Source organism: Camelus ferus, chromosome 7 (genome assembly GCF_009834535.1).
Source record: "Camelus ferus isolate YT-003-E chromosome 7, BCGSAC_Cfer_1.0, whole genome shotgun sequence".
Lineage (NCBI taxonomy): Eukaryota > Metazoa > Chordata > Mammalia > Artiodactyla > Camelidae > Camelus > Camelus ferus.
In genome coordinates, this window is record NC_045702.1 from 83,331,573 (window position 1) to 83,348,409 (window position 16,837).

The following is a 16,837-nucleotide window of genomic DNA, read 5'->3' on the forward strand; positions in this document are numbered from 1 at the left end:
CCCTGGGGACCCACAGCAGAAGCTGTTCCCACGCGGAGCGGAGCGCAGCGGACACCCCCCGCGCGGATGGAGCCACGCGGAGAAGCAGGCGCAGAGCCTGTCCCGCCGCCCCCGCGCCTGGCCGCTCGGTGGGGGTGGGGACGGCGCGGCCCCCGCCGGGGAAGACCCTCCCGGCCAGGGCCGCCCCCTCCCCCGCGCTCCAGGCCCCGCGGCCGCCCCCGCGCGCCGCTCCTCTCTGACCTCCCGCCGCCAAATGCGTCACGTCTGCCCAGCGCTCCGGGGACACCTGCTGCCGCCCCCGCTTCGCCGAGCCCCGCGCCCCGAGCCCAGGCCTCCGGCCGGGTGGCCGCGTTGGGCAGGGCCCGGCAGGGCCGCACGCGCGGAGGTCCGGCGGCTGGGTCCCCGAGCCCGGTGGGTCGCGGCCGCGCGGGGCCGTGCGCTCCGGGCCCGGAGCCTGGCGGACCCGGGGGCGCGCGGGGCCGCAGTGCGCTCGGAGCCCCGCGGCACGGAGGGTCTGGGTCTCCCGGGTCCCGACCCTCGGAGCGCGGCGCCCTCCGGGGTCCCCGGCCCGGCCCGCACGCGCCGCGGCTCTTACTTGCCAATATCCTCGTAGAGCTGGTACTCGTCGGTGAAGCGGGTGCAAGTCACCGTGGTGGCCATGGCGGCGACGGACGGGCTCGGCGTGCGCTCTGCTGCGCTCGGGCGGCGGCGACTCCGGCTCCCGCTCGCGGGCACGGCGGCGACACGGGCGCGGGCGCGGGCGACACCTCGGCTCGCGGCGCCGAGCGGGGGCCGGGCTGGGCTGCGCCGGGCGGCGAGCGCACGCGAGATCTGCGCGCTCCGTCCCCGCCAGGAGCGCGCCGCACACCTACGCGCGGGGAGCGCGGGCGCCGCTGTCAGCGCCGCCGCCGCCGCCGCTCCCGCCCCGCCCGCCGCCCCTTGCACGCGCCCTGCACCCGCTCCCGCACCCGCACCAGCATCCGCGTCCCGCACCCGCACCCGCACCTAAACCCGCACCCGCTCCCTGCATTCGCACTGGCGCCCTACACACGCGCCCTCGCCCTGCACATGCTGCTCTGGCACCCGCACCCGCGTCCATGCGCTTGGGGCCACGCACACGGGGAACCCTGAGCCGGCTGCCTGCTGGCTACTCCCCTGCACGCGCGCGCACACACACACACACACACACACACACACCCGGGACTGCTCCCAGTGAACCCACCCGGCTTTTTCCCCTGAAGGCCTACCTCAGCCTGGACCTCAAGGGGGACTCAGGTACACATGCAGGGGCAGAGGGGGGCTCCCTCCACAGGACACTACAGCACCCCTCGTGCTCTGATCTCCACCACCCCACACATCGCACAGTCCAGTCACCCCTGGCAGAGCTGCCCCGGAGCCTCCCAGACCAGTGTACCCTGGGGAGACTGGGAGTGGGAGATTAAACGGTGGAAACTGCCCCTTCTCACCGTGGTCCTAGCCCTTCCCTCCCTCCCTCCTCCTAGCACTGTTCACTGGGTGTCTGGAATGGAAGTCCCAGGAACAGGCATTTGGAATTCAGGCAGAGGGTCACTGAATCAAGGGAACAGTGGCTGTTCCATCAGCAACCCGGGGTCCTGGGAGCTCACAGCCCCACTGCCCAGGTAGGGGCACACAGTCTCCCTCTCCCAGGCCTAGTCCACCTGCCTGCTCCCAGCTCTGGCCTGGAAGAAGAGGGTCCATCTTGAAAGCGGCTTTAGAGAGGCGAAAGCAGGGAGGGAGGGGCAGGAGAGGCTGGGCTGACCCGGTTTCCCACAGAAGAGCCTCCCCCAGGGCCACACTTAGGCTGCCATCTAGAACCAGGTCTTCAAACCCAGTGAAGACAACCCACCGGGTTCCAGCAGCCCCGCGTTCCTGGACAGGCCCTGAGGCATTGGAGTTTCCAGCAGCCAGCTCTGGATAGGGGTCTTTGGGCTGCCCTGACAGGAGTGACTTTGTGCCCCTCGGGTTCCCCAGACGTAAGGTCTGGGTCTGTACTGCTCATGTAGCTCTCACCTTGGTGGTCAGCCCAGGGCTGGCCCCAGAAGCCACAATAAATGTTGCCTGGATAAAAGGAATTATGGGGGCCTGGGTTGTGGAGCCTGGGCCTCTCCCACCAGGATGCCTTTGGCACATGGTTATCAGGCAGGTGAGCAGACCAGGTGGTGACCAGTCTCTGTCTTGAGTGGTTTTGCAGACCCGACTTGCACCCAGGAGATGGCTGGAGGCTGAGGAACACTTGGGGTAAAGGCAAGTCCCCAACGAGGGGCAGAGAGGACCCTGTGGCCTTGGTCTGTGCTGGGCAAGGCAGGAGGGGAGACCACCTCCACGGGCTCAGTGCTGGCACCGGAGCACCCCAGGTGCTTCCTAACGGGCAGACACCCACCTCTCCTGTGGCAGCCGTGGGAGGACCAGAGGTCCCTCGTAGACCAGCAGAGGCTTGCTCTTGGGGTTGTGTTCAGCCCCACAGGAGCCTTTCCCCGCACTTGCTGGGCCATCTGCATCATTCCAAGCTCAGGAAGAAGGAGGCAGCCCCACACAATAGAATACAATTAGCAAACAATCAAAACAAAATTGCACCCTTTGATAAATCGGGCTCTCTCCAGGCTACAAGCAGACCCTGTGCGCTGCCAAGGTCACACATGTTCCTTCCAGCGGGAGTCCACACGGTGATACAGTGGCATTAAAATCATGATGACAGTGGACACTGATTTGCTTTTATGCATTCTACATGTGGTATCTCATTTAATTCTCAAACAATTCCCAGGAGGCACATGCATTATGATCCCCATTTTACTCGATGGGACAGTAGAGAGACAGAGAGGTGAAGTAACTTGCCCCGTGTCACACAGCCAAGAAGTGGCTGGGACGCAAAACTTATCGCCCCATCACTCCTCTTTTTGACTTTATTTTCACACACACACACACTTTTGCAGCCCCGAGCAAGGACACGACAGCACTCTGGGTGTCTTTTTTGAGGTCCCTTTCCCTGGGTGGAGAAGTTGCCCAGAGTCTCTGACAAGAAATCAGAGTCTCTAAAAGGGTGTGATTTGAGGCCCCTGTTCTATTCCTGTTAGCACCTGGGGGCCACAGGGCAGCTCCTCCTCTGGGCTAGAGCATTAAAGGCATGACACCAAGTGACCCTGAGAAGGGCAGGGAGTCCAGGAAGATCAGGGCTCCACAGTGGAGAATGACTGAGGGAACTAGACAGTCCCTGCCTACCCAGCCCAACCCATCACCCCTCCTCATAGGACCATCCACCCCAGACCCAGAGGGTTCATCCTCCGCGGAGTGGAAAAGCTGGAAGGGAAAAGAGTTGCCAGGCATGACTTTCTGGAGTCCCAGACCTCAGAAGCCCTCTCATCTGGCTTTGGCCTCCCAGCCCTCCTTCAGGAAGGGCCCTCTTCCACCCGCACCCCCCCCCCACGTCATCTCCACCTCCCACCTTATCCTTTCTAGCTGGCTTTCGTCAGTGAGGAGGACTCTCCCTCCCAGGTGGCAGCTGGGGCGGGTGTGGGGAATATCAGTTCTGGGAGGTTATTGTTAGGACGATCACCATGGCAACAAGCATCACATCTGCAGAGCCAAAAGTGTTGCACATGGGGCTCACTCTACCAGGAAAGCCACAGCCTCCCTTATCCTCCTTGCCTCCAGGGGTTGCTCTCATGGGAGGGACATCACTGCTAACACCTCTCCCGGGCTGAGCCATCTTCCTGGAAGAGCAGGCTGTGGTACCCCAGAGCAGGAAGACACTACTCTGTCAATCTCCAGTCACCTGACCCTGACATGGCAGCCTGTGAGGGACACTGGGGCAGGTATGTGGGGAGATGACGGTAGGAATGATGGTGCTGATGGTGGTGGTGGTGGTGGTGGTGGTGATGGTGATGATGGTGATGATGATGGTGATGATGGTGGTGGTGACAGTGATGAACGCCATAGCTACAATTTACAATGCTCCCGCTACACACTGGAAACTCTTCTAAAGGTCCAACACTCACCACTTCATATAAACCTCAGAGCACTGCACTCTCGTTAGCCTCCTTTTGTGAATGAGGAAATCAAGGCTCAGATCTGTAACTGGGTTCAGATCACACAGCTAGTTTATGGAAAAACCAGTACTGGCTTCCAAATCCACCTGACTTTATAGTTGACTCCTTTAACGTCTACACTCTGCTCAAGGGTGACTATTGGCCTTGTTCATGCAGTTACTGTGCGCCGTCTCAGGCCACCCCTGCCCAGAGACTGCGTTACACCAGGGAACAAGGTGGACAAGTTGCCGCCTTCACAGGGCTTACACCCAAGACCAACAACAAACAAATAAGAAAACACCGAGTTGTGATATTTGCTCCACACAGATTTAAAACAAAGAGGGTGACATGGTGGTAACTTCAGCGTGGGGTGCCCAGGGAAGCTCTCTCTGAGGAGGTGACATTGAAGCTGAGATCTGAATGACAGAGAGACACTAGGATAAGAGAAAAGGGCATTGTAGGCAAAAGAAGCAGCTGTGCAAAGGCCCTGTGGCTGGAAACAGCTGGTGTGTTGAAGGAATGAAACAGGCGGAGGACAGAGTGCCCACAAAAGCATCACCATATCTGTCGTTTGTTCATCCGCATATTCTTCTTGGCACCTGAGTCCTCTAAGGGAGTTTGAGTCACCTAAATGAGTAACGAGCTAAGTAATAAAGCTAACCAGGCCTGTACAAGGGCTCAGCCCAAGGACATGAGGGCACAAACCCTTCAGATCTCCTTTCTCACCAGGCATCCAAGCACAAGGTGGGCAGCACTGTCTGGGAAATTCACACTCTCAGGGGACAGGGACCCCTGCTGTACCCACTCCCAGGCCTCTGGCTGCCTGGCGCTCTTTCCTCGGTCGCCAGCAAGTGTCCCCTTCCCATCCAGCTCCACGATGTCCCTCCTGGTTGGTGTCACTGCCATCCTCCTGGAGATGCCCCAGAAGGCAAGGAGGCATTGTCTCAACCCAGCTCCCTGCAACCGCATATGGGGCTCATACAGGGGTCTCCATCAACCAGGGCTGACCAGACCACAGGAGCAGGCAGCATGGCACCACTGTCCCCAATGGCCAGGAGGGGCCAGGGAGCCACGCCCAGTTTGTCCTTCCCTCACTGTGGACACCAGGGACTTGTCATGTGGAAACTGCCTCCCGGTGTGAGACAGGAGAACCTGGACTCAGGTCCTTCCCGTGTTCACCTGCTCACCCTTCACGGGAAAATTTGAAGGGTCTGCTGAAAGGCTGCAGGCCTGGGGTTCCCAGCGCAGATCAGATATAGAGGACCTGCGTGCATCAGCCAGGGGCTTACGTGAAACAGACATGTGTTCCTTTCCCCCTGACACCCAGAGGAGGCACCCCCAGTCGTCATGGTCGTGGCTGCTTGGCTCCCTGTAGGCCTCGGGGCCTCTGCCTTTGGGGGCTGGCCCTCTTCCTGCTGTTCCCACATGGACACCCATCCATGCTACTAGTAGCCAGGTAGTGAAAGGGACAAGGGACAAAGGGCCCTCATCAGCTTTTGGCCACATGTCCCTCCTCCTGATGACCCATTAGCCAGAATCTATCACGTGGCTTCACTTAGCTACAAAGGATGCTGGGGAAAAGGTCTTGACCCAGTGAAAATGTGGCGGTCTGTCACTGAAGAAGAGGGGACAATGCAGCTTGGGGACAAGTAAGCCTGTGGGCGTGGCTCACCAATTCTCTGGCCATCAGTCCTAAGGAGCCAACATCTGCAGCCTGCTGTTACAGAAGGAACAGGGACCTGAGTATGTGCCAGCTCAGGGTCCTAATTCTAATCCCAGTTCGGACTCTCTGCTTTGTGACAGGAACTGATACCTAATAGCTCTTAGGATTTACTATTCTTAACAGACGCAAAACACTATAAAAGAAAATGTGCATAAATTGGGGACAGCCACTTTGGAGAACAGTTTCGTTTAGCAGTTGCTTATACAGCTAGACCAATATCTCCCCTATCACCCCCTAATTCCTCTCTTAGGTATTTACCCAAAAGAAATAAAAATGTGTGTCAAAGAAAAAAAACCTTTAATGGAAAAGAATATGGAAACGAATATATGTATGTATATGCATGACTGGGACATTGTGCTGTACGCCAGAAATCGACACATTGTAACTGACTGTACTTCAATTTAAAAAATGAATGTCAAAAAAAAAAGAACTTTGCACAAGAATGTTTATAGGAAGTTTATTCATAGCACCGAGGTGAATGTGCACACATAGGAGTGCAGGTGAACAAATCAGTGTATGTAAATGAGAACAACTACTGAGACACTTGACAACATGGGCGAGTTTCTCCCAACCAAAGTTGAACAAAAGAAGCCAGACACAAAGAACACATACTGCACGATTCATGATTATGGAAATCAGAAAAGTGGTTGCCCTGCAGAGGCTCGGGCAGTGCTGGGATTGCCTCCCAGAGATGGGAGGGAAGTTTCTGGGATGGTAGAGATGGTCTATATATTTTTTGTGGTTACACAAGTGTATACATTTGTACAGCAAACTGTACACTTCAAATCAGTGCATTTTTATGTGTGTGTAACTTACATGTCAGTGACCTGTCATTATGTACGTAAATTACACCTAACTTTAAAGTTAGGCCAAACATTGGTATCACAGGCGGAGACTACACGTTCTTCTCAGTCACATGGACCAGTCTCAGCTGTCGGCCAAGCACCAGGAGACCAAGGGAACCTCAAAAAATTCTACAAAAGCAGGAATCAACAGTGCAATAAATTTAAAAAGAAATGACTACAGGAATATAAATAAATAAATAAATCCGCTCAGCAGGAAATTTAAATTACGAACTGTGGAAACTACAAACATGGAACTTCTAAACGGATACAAGGGAAACCGCCCTGCCTCACACGGCGTGGGATGGAGCCATGCGGGGCTCAGAGGACAGGAGCCGGCTTGACTTCTTAGAAAACAAGCAACACTGAAAATAAACCAAGGTTTACCGCTGAAGAAGCTGGAAAAGGATAACAAAATAACCCCCCAAAGAAGGTAGAAGAATGAGTTTGATAAGGCCAAACAGAAATTAGTGAAAGAAAAAGCAACCAACAGCATAGCTAACCAGTAATACCAAAAGCCAGACCTCTGAGAAAAACAGTAACAGTAAAACAGACACGTTTTTGACAAGTCTGCTCAATAACAAAAATAACCCCAAAAAGTAGGTACCAAAAGGGTGACAAACATGAAATAAAGAGACAAAGATTACAAAAGAATATCCTGCACATTTTACCAATAAATGGAAAAACATAACTGAAGTGGAACATTTTCTAGGAAAATATAAATTACTCATGTTGACTCAAAAAAAAAAATACCATAGAATAAATGTGAAAACTACAGTGAACTTTGCACAATAAGAATGTTTTCAGTTACTGTATCTGTACTATAAAAAAAAAGTCAATGAGAATATAGAAAAAAAAATGGGTAAGTAAACAAAGCCGACAGCTCTGACCAGGGAGTAGGGCTGGGCCTCCTGGCACCGGGCCCAGGGCACCTGAACTCCTCTGCCCAGGTGCACGGATGTGCTTGCTCTAAATTTAAATGAATAAAATGTCAGGAAATACTGGGGGCTTTTTCCTTTAATTTTTGTCTGTTTGTTTATGCCTATGAACGTGGAAGAGGCTGCATTCCTACCCCGGGGAGCGTTTGAACACTTGCCAGGTGATCGTCCACAGCGAGGGTCCACGCAGCACAGGTGGATGCGCTAAGAAGCCAGGAGGGTTTGGTAGGATGCACTCGCTGGGTACCAGCGCCTCGTGGGGCTCAGTTATTCAGGGTTTCAGAGGAAAGAAGGATTTGTAATAAAGACATGCACAGCGGTGCTATTTATAACCCAGAAGACTGGAAACAACCCAAATCGCCCCCCGCTGGGACTGGCCTGGCAGATCCGCGGAGGAGGGGCTGGAGATGCCGGGCCACGTGACATGTGGGGAAGGAGAGCTCCGTGGAGACAAGAGCCTCATGCGTGGGGGGAGCCAAATATAATGCAGTTTGCACACAGCAACTGTAATTATGGGACACTGCAGGCATGCGCTCACTTACAGGTGTCAGGCCACGGCCAGGCGTGAAACTAGTAAGCTCTCGGCACGCGGGCACGTGGGCACCGCATCACTTTGCAAATGAGGACACTGGGCTCTGAGCGCTGGGGCCAACTGCAGTAAGGGGCAGTGGGAGGCCAGCCTGTGCTGAGGTCCCCCAGCCCTCACAAGGCCAGGGCCAGGTGATCTAGCGGGCGGGGTGGGCAGTGCCCCCTGAAAAGTGTCCAGATGACAGAAACAGAACTTTCAGAGACGCAAGGCCTTCCTCGGAGCTTACCGCCTCCTCCCCCACTCCCTGGAAATGAAGGTGGGGTGAGGGGAGGTAACACTTTCAACTCTCCCTTGGGTGCCAGGCCCCCTCATCCGGAGCCAGGCCTTCCCTCTGCCCTCCTGTGAGGTGCCCTCCACGTGCAGAGTCTCCCACTCTGACGATCATCACATGGGGGTCTCCCAGGTTTCTGGGCTCTCCTCTGCTCAGGGGTCCTGGTGGCAGTGGTGGAAGAGGGGGTAGATGGACACTGAGGCCCACGGAGTGGAGTGGCCTCCCTCCTGCCCAGGCCCAGCCCAGGGTGTCCTGGCCTCTGCCAGTTGCAGCCTGCATTTGGCCTTCCTAGTAGGTCAGAAGAACCATCACACAATGGACATAGTCATCCTGCCCCTTTCCCCGGTCCCTGATCCCCCTGCACCACATCCTCAGACTGGTAGGCCCCTAGGATTTAGGGGCTCTCACACAAAATAGTCACAGAAGGGGGGGTCCCTCTCACTCAGGGAGGTGACTACAGAAACTGTCTCCTTGCAGCTGGAGGGCAGGACCTCAGCCAGGGTCTCCACAGACTGGCCGAAGGGCCTGGACCCTCACAGCTGTCAGCCTGTGCTGGGTAGTGTCTCATGCCGACTCCGAAGCAGCCCTGACTGAGGTCAGCCCCCCAGGCAGGCCACCCCTCACTCACGGCAGCTCCCTCACTCCTAGCCAGTCATGTCTCCATCACAGTGACTGGTACCCAGGGCTTTCTGCCCGGGTTCTGCAGGGGGTCGTGTTGATCCTAGTCCTCCCCTCGGACCCAGGGTCTCCTGGACTCTCCTCACCTTCCCCTTCCCCGCAACTCCTGCGAGAAAATGCTGGGGACCACAACCTGGAACCTGAACATCTCACCTTCTTCATGGTGTCAATAACAAAAATAAAAGCTACCATTATTGGCAGAGGAGCTAGAAGGTATTCTTTTGGAATCAGGAATTATGGCCACTGCAAGGGAGAATTGAGTATTGACCAGGACTGCATGACTACTCCTGCTGAGGAGGGCAAGGTGGAGGGAAGACAAGAGACCGGAGCAGATTTGGGGTAAAGGCATTAAGTCCCACTCAGGAGTGTTGAGAAAGGGCCTCCTGGCAACATCCCCTGCAGCATTGGGTGAATATGGGCCCACAGGCCAGAGCCAAGGTGAGAACTGAAGGTACAGACCAGGGAATCATCAGAAGGAGGAGGGTGGGAGCCCCAGCCTAGTGAATGTCACCAGGAGGAGAGTAAGGGACCAGATATGGGTCTGCAGGGGAAGCCTGCACTGAGCAGGTGGTATGAGGAAGGGCTGGTCAAAGAGATCAGGAGGAGAAAGCCAAGGGTGAGAGGACCCAGAAGGGAGAGTGTCCTATAAGCCAGGGTTGAGAAGTGTCCAGGAAGAGAAGTGTCACCAGGCGGTGGGACCAGTGGCTGGGGTGCACTGTCTCAAGGAGGGCAGGGGCAGAGGGTGGAGACAAGTGTTGCCCTCCCCAACAAGAAGCTTACATGTGACTTCCACGTCTAGACATTATGGATTAGCGGGTACCAGACTAGACCTTTCACCATTAATAACCATAAAACTGGGCAAAATGTTGGAGACAACTGCTTTCAGCAGTGGACAACAGACAGGCCAGACTAGAATCCCTGACAAAAGGACAACTTGTAGTCACTCAGGTCTTGCCCACGGACAGTTCCTGGCTGTGGCACAGAGCACTGGAGCCAAGAGATCACACAGACCTGCTGAGGTGGAGACCAGATTGGACAGCAGGAGCAGTGGGAGTGTGTGGGGCAGGATGTTGGAGAAGAGGGAGCTGTGTGCAGGTCCCAAAACTCCACCTGGGGACCTGCAAGTCCTTGGCTGACAGCCAGGCTGTGCATACCAGCTGTGTGGGTTTGGGTCATGCCAAATTAGAGGGCCTTGGGAAATGCCTCGGATTTTCCAAGATCTGCAGTGACAAAGCACAAAACCAAAGTTATCAGCCAGTGTTTGAACTGCCTACAAAAAAAAAAAAAAAAAAAAGAGTCAACATTCTTCAGAGAAAGTTAACAGAATCTTGAATTTTACAACATGTTAGCCATAATGTCCCATATTCAATTAAAAAATAATCATTAAATATACAAAGAAACAGGATAATGTGATTCCCCAAGCAAGCAAAAAGCAGTCTACAGAAACTGAAAAACTGAACACAAAATGACCCAGATGTTGAACTTAGCAGACTTTAAGGCAGCTATTACAGCTATGTTGAAAGAATTAAAGAAAGATATGGTCTTAATCAATGAGCGGATTGGAAATCTCAGTCCCCAAGTGGAAAATATACACCTGTCTTTACAGATCAATGGAAGTGATCTAATCTGAAGATTTGAGATTTAAAAGGCTGAAGGAAAATGAATAGAGCCTCAGAGACTTGTGGAACAACATACAATGGTCTTGCACACATATAATTGGTGTCTCAAAAGAACGAGCGTGAAATTGAAGCAGAATAAATATTCGAAGACCCAGTGACCAAAAACTTCCCAAATTTTAGGAAAAACATCAATTAACATATCGAATAATCTCAACAATCCCCATCAGGATACACATAAAAAGAACCACACTCAGACACATGAAGTTCGGAAAAGAAAATTGTGAAAGCAGCAAGAGCAAAAAGACATATTACTTACATGGGAACAATTATAAGAATTATAACTGACTTTTCACCAGAAACAGTGGAAGCCAGACAAGAATGAGATGACATCATCAAAGGGTGAAAAGAAAAAAGCTGTCAACCCCCCAAAATTCCTATCCAGTAAAAATGTCCTTTCAAGAAGGAAGTTGAAATAAATTCATGTAAACAAAACTGAGAGTCCATTGACAGAAGGCCGCACTACACCAAGGGAAATGACACCAGATGGAAACTCAGATCTACAGGAAGGAATGAAGAGCATGGATGGAGAAACCTGGCAGGCACGATATCACCCACACAATAGACATGACATCACCAGAGTGGGACAAATGGACATTGCAGCATTACCTCTACATCACTGATGAGGAACACGGGGGAAGTAAGACAAGAGGTTTTCTACAAAGCAGCTGACCTGAGCTCTTCAAAAATTTCAAGGCCCAAAAGGAAGGAAAGGCTGAAGAAAGAACTCTTGTAAGTGGAGAGAAACTGAACACACCCAACAGCTAAATGCAACATGGGGTCCTAGACTGAATGCTGAGCTTATAAAGGACATTATTAAGGTCACAGGCAACCTTTCCATGGCGTCTGTGGGTTAGATGGTGATATTGGAGCCAGATTCATTTCCTGATTTCAACAGCTGTGCTGGGTTTATGTGGGAGAGGACCCTTGTTTTGCACAAGGCTTTGAAGGAACAGTAAAGAATCATGCCTAAGGCTTATTATCAAATGAATCAGGAAAAAATACATAAAGACTTATAAAGGAAATGTAGCAAAGTGTTATCCTTTGGGGAATTTGGTTGAAGAGTGCATAGCTGCTCTTTGTATTATTTTGCAACTTTTCTGTAAATTTGGGATTTTTTTTAAAAAACATTTAAATAAGAAGCATCTTCATTGGGCTAAAGGAGGAAGAGAGGGCAACAGAATGGATCAAAGTCCAAGAAGGATAATTATTTTTAATTACTTTTATTGAGCTGTAACATATATGCAGAAAGTTGCACAAATCACAAGTATACAGATATGATAAACTTCCACCTTCACCCAGCACCCAGGTTACCTACCTGCCTCCTGTTCTCTCCCAGCCGTGAACCCCACCACCACCACAGTGACAGCCACTATGGCGACCTCAGGCCAACACAGATTCGTATGGCCCATTTGTGAGGTTTCAGCAACTGGAATTGTAGCATTTTCTCATTTGTGTCTGGCTTTTCCCCCTCAATAGCATATGACATCCAAACGTGTTTCTGTGTCCAGGATTAGCAACATTTTCATTGCCATGCTGTCTCCAACCATGCAACTATTTCTGCATCCGTTATGCTGGAATGAACATCCTGGCTCATGCCTTGGTGAATATGCACGTATCTGTTGGCAAATACCCAAGAGTGGAATTTCTGGGTCATAAGAGTTTTGGCTGCTCCACAGTCTAGCTAGTAAGAACTGGTGGGGCAAGATTTTTGGCTATTCAGGTGGGTGTGTGTTACACTGTGATGCCAACTTTCATTTCTCTGATAACTTGAGGGTGAGTAACTTCTTATCTGTCTTTGGACCACTTGGATATCCCTTTTTGTGGACTGCAGTTCATATTTCTTCCCCATTTTTCTATTGGTTTCTTGTCTTTTTCTTATTGATTTGTAGAAATTCTTTATATATTCTAGATCAGAATCCTCTGTCAGATATGTGCACAGCAAGTATCTCTTGCCACTCTGTGGCTTGCCTTTACACCCCTCTGCACATTATTAAAAATGTATTTTTTCTTTTTACTTTTTTTTAATTGAAGTACAGTTTACAAAATTGTGTCAAAATAATGTCTTTTGAAAAAAAAAATCCTTAATTTCAATGTGATTAAATTTACTGATTTTTTTCCTCAACAGCATTGTGCTTTTCATACTCTTTAAGAAATTACTGCCCACCTTCAAGGTCATAAAGATATTCTCCTGTGGTTTTTTCTACAGCTTTATTGTTTATCCCTTTGAATTAGCTCTACAATCTTTATGACGTAGTGGTGTGTGTGTACACAAATGCGTGTGTGTGCGTGTAGTTTAAAGTAAGCATCGATATTTTTTTCCATACGTGTATTCAATTCAGCCAGCAGTAATTTTGGAAAAGACTCTTTCTCCCAATTTATAAGCAAGTGTTAATTCTGTCATAGATGTGTGGGCCTGTTTCTGGACTCAGTTCAGTGCCTTTGGTCTATTTGTCTATCCTTCACTGAGGCCACCCTGGATAATTACTGAAGCTTTGCAGTGAGTAATGATGCTGCTGGCCCAAATCCTCCAGCTTGGTTGCTGTTGTTCCTCTGCTCCTCCTCCTTCAATTCATCTTACCTGTCCTTGGTCCTTTGCAATTTCAGGTAGATTTAGATTTGAAAATAAAATAAGTAAATTTAATTACCTCCCTCCTCCAAGAACAATTTTTTTAAATAAGTGAATAAAGTAAAATAAAATTTTAACACAATTTCAAAGGTTACTTTCCATTTACAGTTATTACAAAATATTAGCTATATTCCCCGCATTGTACAATACATCCTTGAGCCTGTCTTAAACCCAATCATTTGTGCCGCCCACTCCCCGACCTCTGCACTACCCCTCTCCACCTGTAACCAGTAGTTTGTTCTCTACATCTGTGAGTGTGCCTTTGTTTTTCTCATCTCCTTTATGAAGTTATGCCAATTTTTTTACTTAGTTTTTTGAGTTTTTTTTTAGTGGAGGGACTGGGGATTGAACCCAGGACCTTGTGCGTGTTAAGCATGCACTCTACCACTGAGCTATACCCCACCCTCCTTGGTGTTTTTTTAAAATCTTATTGTAAATAATAATTCTTTAAATATTTTAAATTGATGCTGGTACATATAAATACGATTTTTTAATGTTGACATTACAGCCAGCGACCTTGTTAATTTCACATATTAATTCTAGTAAGTTGCCTGAAATTTTTTTGGACATTCTATTTACATGATAACATCATCTATAAGTAATAACTGTTTTATTCCTTTCTTTCCAGCACATAGGTCTTTTCCTACTTGGCTTTTGCACTGGCTAAGCTCTCCAATAGCATGTTGAGCCGTAGTGGTGATTTCAGACATCCTCTGCCCTTCTTAGTCTCAGAGGGGAAGTTTTCATCACTAAGAAAGTTTTTTGTAGAAACTCTTTAGCAGAATACAAATGTCCCCTTCTGCTCCTAGGACATAATCTGAATCATTTAAAATTTTTAAGTGCATTGAAACTCATGGCTCAATCATATGATCAATTTTTGTAATGTTCCATATACACTGGGAAGTAGTGTGCATCCTGTCATTACTGGGTATGGCTTCTATGTGTCAAATATGTCAAGTTTGTTAATCATGTTACTCAGATCTTGTCCTTACTGAGATTTTTGTATCCTTGTTCTCTCGTATATTAAGGGAAGTAAGTTAAACTCTTCCACTCTAATTGACAATTTTTACATTTCTCCTCCTAGTATTGTCAATTTTTAGTCTATATATTTTGAACTTCTATTAGGTTTATACAAATTTTTTAATTTTTGTGTATTTCTGGTGAGTGTACCTTTTAACCAATATGTCCCTCTTTATCTCCGGTTACCTTTATTTTCTTAGTGTTTATTTTATCTAATGGTAGTATAGCTAAATTAGTTTTGTTTTGGTTAGCACCTGCATGGTATGCAGTAAAAGGTTAACATGTCAGACTTGGTTTGCCCAAACCCCGCACATTCCAAGAAAGGACTGATCTTTGACTGGCTTCTGGGAAATAACCTCTGAGATCTTGGAACATCCTGCCTAAAAAGAGTGTTTTGGTATCCCTGAGATCTTGGGCCATATTGTAACACTTTGACCAGGGATATAAACTTAAATGTGTTCCCCCAAAACCCATATGTTGAAACTTGAACCCCCAGTACTTCAGAATGTGCCTATATTTGGAGAGAGGGCCTTTAAAGAGATAATTAACTTAAAATGGGGCCATTTAGGTGGCCCCCAATCCAATTTTACTAATGTCCTTATAAGGAGATTAGGACATACAGAGAGACACCAGGGAAACACATGAACAGAGGGAAGGCCATGTGAGGACATAGTGAGAAGGCGGCCGTCTGCAATCCACGGCGAGAGGCCTCAGAGAAACCAGCGCTGACTGACATCTTGATCTTCCAGTCTCCAGAGCCGTGAGGAAACCAAGTTCTGCTGTTTAAGCTGCCCAGTGCATGGTCTTTTGTTATGGTGGCCCTAGCTGACTAACATAACCTGACAGCTCACGCTAACATGAGCTGTGGTGAACGCCTGTTTCTGTGTGCCTGAGGCCCTGAGCTTTGCTGTATTGACTTGACCTCTGGGCACTGCAAATTGAGTGGCTGAGGTCAATCATGAAGACAGTGCAGCCAACTCCCAATAAAAACTCTTGCCACCAAGGTTTGGGCAATGCCTCATGTATGTCACCACACACTGTTATCAGGAGAATTAAGTGTGTCCCGTGCAGCTTCACTGGGAGGGGACACCTGGGAGCTGATATCAGGTTTCTCCTGGACCTCACTCATGCACCTTTCCCCTTTGCTGATTTTAAACTTTCTCCTTCTGCTCTAATAAACCATAATTTTGAGTATAATGGCTCTTCTGAGTCCTGTGAGTTCTTCTAGGAACCACCAAGCCTGAGAGTCGTCTTAAGAGCCCGTGACACACATGGTCTGTATTTTCCCATGCCTTTGTTGTCAACTTCTCTGCATCCTTGTATTTAAGATGTACCTCTTGCAGCAACAACATAGTTTAATTTGTTTCATTTTGATTCGGTCTATCTTAGTCTTTAACTTGAGTAATTAGTCCCTTTACATTTAATGTACTTCCTGATTGATAGATTTGTGTTTCCACCCACTGTGTGAATTCTTGTTTTCTATTTTTTCCACCTGTTTTATAGTCTCTTAATCTTTTCTTTTTTTTTTTTTTTTGGAATTAAGTAATTTTTATTATTCCATTCCCCCATTTATTAGCCCATTAGTTATGCATTTCTTTACTATTTAAAAAAATTTATTGAAGTATAGTTGATGTCCAATATTATATAAGTTTCAGGCGTACAACACAGTGATTCACAGTTTTTAAATGTTATATTTCATTTACAGTTATTATAAAATATTGGCTACGTTCTCTGTGCTGTAAGCATGCCCTTACTATTATTTTACTATTTACTATTTACATTCTTTTATTATTCTTTTAGTGGTTACCCATGATGACAGCATGCATCCTTTACTTATTGGGGTATTAGGGTCTACCATAAATTACTGCTCTTTTTTTAAAAAATCTCTTCCAAGACCTTAACACACTCTATTTCCACTTCTAACTTTCCCACTTCTTTTGTTGTTGTTACCATGCATTTTATTTTTACCTATATAAATTTTTTTCTTTCCCTAAAAATTTTATTGCCTGGGCCCTTCATTCATTTATTCAGTGATATTCATTGCTTCATGGGGAAGGCAATTATAGCTAAGAACCAAGAAATACATTATTATTATTATTATCTGAACTAAGCTATAAACTTTCATCTGAAGCAATATTATTGAAAGCCTGGATTTTCACTGCAAGAACCAAGCTTTGGGGGAGAGAGTAGGTTTCTTCTTCATTTTCTTTCTTTTTCTTTTCTCTTTCTTTCTCTCTTTCTCTTTCTTTCTTTCTTTCTTTCTTTCTTTCTTTCTTTCTTTCTTTCTATCTTTCTTTCTTAGTACTAATTAGTTCAGATTAAGTATGGAATACTACATGCATAGAGGGAAGATCAAGTACAAAAGCAAAAAAGTATAGCAGACTGTGACCATATGGAAAGAGCTGGACCACGTTTCCTTTTTGTCTTT

At 48.7% G+C, this 16,837-nt stretch overlaps 1 protein-coding gene across 15 annotated transcripts in view; it reads right to left on the reverse strand.

Moving 5' to 3' along the window:
* The window catches only part of CAMK2B (calcium/calmodulin dependent protein kinase II beta), an 89,507-nt gene extending 88,646 nt beyond the window's left edge, over positions 1-861 (reverse strand). For 6 of the 15 annotated variants that reach the window (XM_032484310.1, XM_032484321.1, XM_032484309.1 and 3 more), the window contains exon 1: positions 596-858. In XM_032484310.1, the coding sequence (XP_032340201.1) occupies positions 596-660 (65 nt within the window). In that variant the 5' untranslated portion in view covers positions 661-858. Of the gene's footprint in view, positions 1-595 lie in introns of all 15 variants that reach the window. The other 9 variants (XM_032484317.1, XM_032484311.1, XM_032484306.1 and 6 more) reach the window with 4 other exon arrangements.
* Between the last annotated feature and the right edge of the window lie 15,976 nt (positions 862-16,837).